The 4,028-nt window shown below is 41.0% G+C and overlaps 1 protein-coding gene across 1 annotated transcript in view; it reads left to right on the forward strand.

The window, feature by feature from the left end:
* Positions 1-4,028, forward strand: part of atxn2l (ataxin 2-like) — a gene marked incomplete in the record, with an annotated part of 39,178 nt that overhangs the window by 28,455 nt on the left and 6,695 nt on the right. The window contains 3 exon segments of the mRNA XM_032511868.1: positions 475-632; positions 1,958-2,090; positions 2,596-2,708. Of these exon segments, the coding sequence (XP_032367759.1) occupies positions 475-632; positions 1,958-2,090; positions 2,596-2,708 (404 nt within the window).

Consider the following 4,028-nt stretch of genomic DNA (forward strand, 5'->3'; position numbering starts at 1 on the left):
CACACACACACACACACACACACACACACACACACACACACACACACACACTGCCTCACTCCGTAACTGCCTGACTCCACGCAACATTATACTTCCTGTTTACATCTTGCAAAACATTATCGGATTTGTATTTCCAGATGTTTTTTTTTATCCCCAAAACGAAATAAGACAAAATCTAATAATATATACTGTACTTTTTTCTGTGTTTCACTACTACAATTCTTTAACATTATCATCAGGGCTTTTACTATATATCACTTTTTTGTCGTCATCGCAATATCAGCTGGTGCGATACACATTTATTCAACGAAGGAAAGCTGGAAATTATTTCCCTTTTCCTTTTTTTTTTTTTCAAATTCAACACGTCGTATTTTAGCAGAATCCTGAGAGCTGCAGAGCCGAGTTCCCTCACGTGTTTGTTTACCTGTCAGCGTGACTCTGGGGTGATTCGGACCGTGTGTTGTGGTGTTTCAGGCCCGGTGGTGGGACAGCGTCCGGAGCACTCCGCCTCCCCCATGCTCTCGGCTGCGGCCTCGGCAGCGGGACCCCCGCTGGTGGCCTCGCCCTACCCGCAGTCCTACCTGCAGTACGGCCAGGTGATCCAGGCCATGCCCCCCCACTACCACGGACAGGTACACACATGTCCGTCTGTCTCTGCTGGTAGAGACTTCTGTCTGCATGGGAGGGGGGGGGGTCGATACAGCGTAGTATGGCAACATTTTCAGTTTCAATACTGTATCGACACACAGGCGCCAAGTATGGATCTGTTATTATACATTATATATTAAATATGTGTTGGTCAGTTTGTCCCGTTTTGCAGCGATAACATTGAAGTGAGATGAACAAACAGAGAAATGTTTCTTTTTACATGAAACAGAAGTTGATAAGTTTCCTTTTGGGGAAATTGGGGAAAAAATTAGAAGTAAAGAAAAAAAGGTTATAAATTACAATACAGTGAACCCTCGCATGCAGCGGCTCAGTCAGAAGAGAAGTGAAATACACGGGAGTCACTAGTTTTCCTACTGTAGCCTACTTTGTATTGTTTTAATAATAATTTTTCATTTTCTCCCGTTCTAATCCAATGACTCTGGTCGTGGGGGGGGTGGGGGGGCGGTGTGTGTGTGTGTCTGTGTGTGTGGGGGGGGCAGGGTGACCTGATATCCAGCAATTAAAGCCTTCAGTTCGTATTGATTAAAATTATTATTTTACAGTACAGTAGTTATTTGTAAAAAAAACGTTTCTACAGTAATTTTATTTGTTAAACAAATGCTCGGGCCTGTAGAAAGGTTTTGTTCTTTGGTTTCAACGTGTTATGGAGTATTTCATCCTATCATAATTGCAAAAAAAATAAAGGTTACTACTTCACGGATTTCGCCTGTCACGGGTTCTTCTTGGAACGTAACCCCCGTGAAAAACGAGGGTTCACTGTATATCGCAAAATACCCACTTTGTCTGTCTTCATCTGTCCTATTAGGGATAAAAGCCCCCCCCCCCAAATAAATCATCTTTAAATAGAATAGCTACAGGCTTAGTGAGTAGATGCAAGGTGAGTGGCAACGTTTTTGATGACTCGGCCCCGAACCGATGTCCCCTTTACAGTCAGTTGAGTTTTTATTATAAACAAACAAATTGTACGTATCCTCATGCTAAAATTAGTCTTTTTTTTTTAAGACAATTTTTGTTGGCATTTTTAGGCCTTTATTGACAGGACTGAAGAAATTAAAGGGGAGAGAGAGAGGGAATAGCGTGCAGCAAAGGGCCGCAGGTCGGAGTTAAACCCAGGCCCGCTGCGTTGAGGAGTACCCCTCCATATGTGGGCGCCCGCTCTACCAACTGAGCTACCCGGGCGCGCAGTTAAAATGGGTCTTTGTCACCTTTTTCACCTGTTACAACTTATCAAAGTGAGTGGTTTACTGTTGTTTTTAACTCTGTCTTCTGTGTCTTTTGTTGTTTCCAGACAGTTTACTCGATGCTGCAGGGCGGAGCGAGGATGCTGACGTCCGGGGCCCCCCCTCAGCAGATGGGTCCACCTGGCCCCCAGTACCCCGGCCAGGCTGAGGGCCCCCAGGGGCCACAACAGGCCATGTATGGTAAGCTCGATTCAGTTTTGGAATGAAAGCTGCAGGATTTTCTGCGTTTAGTTTAGTTCTCATCACAACTCATTCGCTGAGAGGAAAAGACGCGATGCAACATGTTCTTGCTGCCTAAACCCAACTTTATCCCCCATGTTTCAGTTCTTATCTTCTTCGTTGGAAATAAACGTCACATTAAATGCTGAAATGTTTTACTGAGACTTTCAGAACTTCCGAAAGAATTCGCATTAATGATTTTAAATAATCAAGTTGTTTTAACCTTCAGATCAGCCAAAAGTTGCATGTCTCACGCCGACATCTCTCCAGTAGTGCATGTATAGCACCTGAGCATGTGTGTGTAGTTCAGGCCTGTGTGTAACAACAACAGAGTGAAAACATTGTAATTTCCCCTTTTCAGGTACATTAACAAAAACACCCTAGGTTGCATTCTGGCGAGAGTTACGCTTTAAGGACTGAGAAGTTGCTAAATGCACTCTTTTTATTTGGTGTTTCTCTCTCTCAGCTCAGTCGTTCTCTCACCATTCGGGCCCCATGCATCATCCTCAGCCCTCCAGCACCCCCACTGGGAACCAGCCTCCCCCCCAGCACACGGCCCCCAGTCCGGGACACAATCAGGTAACACTGCACTGCCGGTAACAACGACTAGCCGCTGCCTGGGTAATGAGATATCACTTTGTCCCAAAGAAAAGCATTGGCGTACTTTGTAAAGTGGTTGGCAGTAATGTGTAAGCAGTTTGTAAAGAGCTAAAGGATTACAGTCTGGTTATTTTGTTAGAATTTAACATAAAACACACACACACACACACACACACACACACACACACACTGTTGCAATTGGGCAAGAAAACTTTGTATGTTCAAAACTTTTGCTTTTCAGAAAAAGAAAAAAAGGTTCATGTCAAAACTTTATATTGAGATATTTACCTTCCATAAAGTCAGAATAAATCACCTTTTCACTGTTTTAAATATTCGTAAAACTCACAGAAGAGATGGCCAAGACGTTCTATGGAGATATTGTTCATCCCTAAAATGATATTGAAGCAACCATTGAATCTGAAATGAGACACATGACCCATTTTTCAAATGCTTTGTATTACTGTTGGCGCTGCATTAAGACATGTATGACCCAAAAGAGGAAGTTCATGTGTAATTTAACCCTTGTGTTGTCCTCCTGGGTCCAAAACTGACAAATATTTGACATTTTCGTCACATTTTGATTTATGTCAACATTTGATCAACACCACCTTACTACCACTAGTTTTACACTATGTTTGGTTCAATTTACACTAATTCATGGTCATTAACCCTCATTTAGATAGAATTAGACCTAGTATTAGAGTTAAAAAAGCAGAAATTATGAATTATTTTGACTAATAGTTAAGATCAGAGGAATGAAAGTGACCAGTTGTATTTATAAAGAGCGTTGGAAGGAATCCAATCCAGATTTTGTGGTAATTTGGTTAAAAAGAAACTCAGATTTCAGATATAGACATTTATTAAAGTTTCAGATTTGACCCGAGGACGACAGGAGGGTTAAAACAGTTTGAAGAAAACTAGGTTCCTGTGTGAAGTTTTCGACATGCTATACTATGACTTTTTTCCAACATACTACACTATGACTTTATTTTTTCCAACATGCTATAAAATGACGTTTTCCAACATACTATACTATGACTTTATTTTTTCAACATGCTATAAAATGACGTTTTCAACATACTACACTATGACTTTTTTACTTTTCCAACATACTACACTATGACTTTATTTTTCCAACATGCTATAAAATGACGTTTTCGACATGCTATACTATGACTTTTTTACTTTTCCAACATACTACACTATGACTTTTTTACTGTTTTGACATGCTATACTATGACTTTTTTGCTTTTTCAACATGTTATACTATGACTTTTTTCAACATGCTATACTATGACT

The sequence above is a fragment of the Etheostoma spectabile genome, unplaced genomic scaffold (assembly GCF_008692095.1).
Source record: "Etheostoma spectabile isolate EspeVRDwgs_2016 unplaced genomic scaffold, UIUC_Espe_1.0 scaffold50, whole genome shotgun sequence".
Lineage (NCBI taxonomy): Eukaryota > Metazoa > Chordata > Actinopteri > Perciformes > Percidae > Etheostoma > Etheostoma spectabile.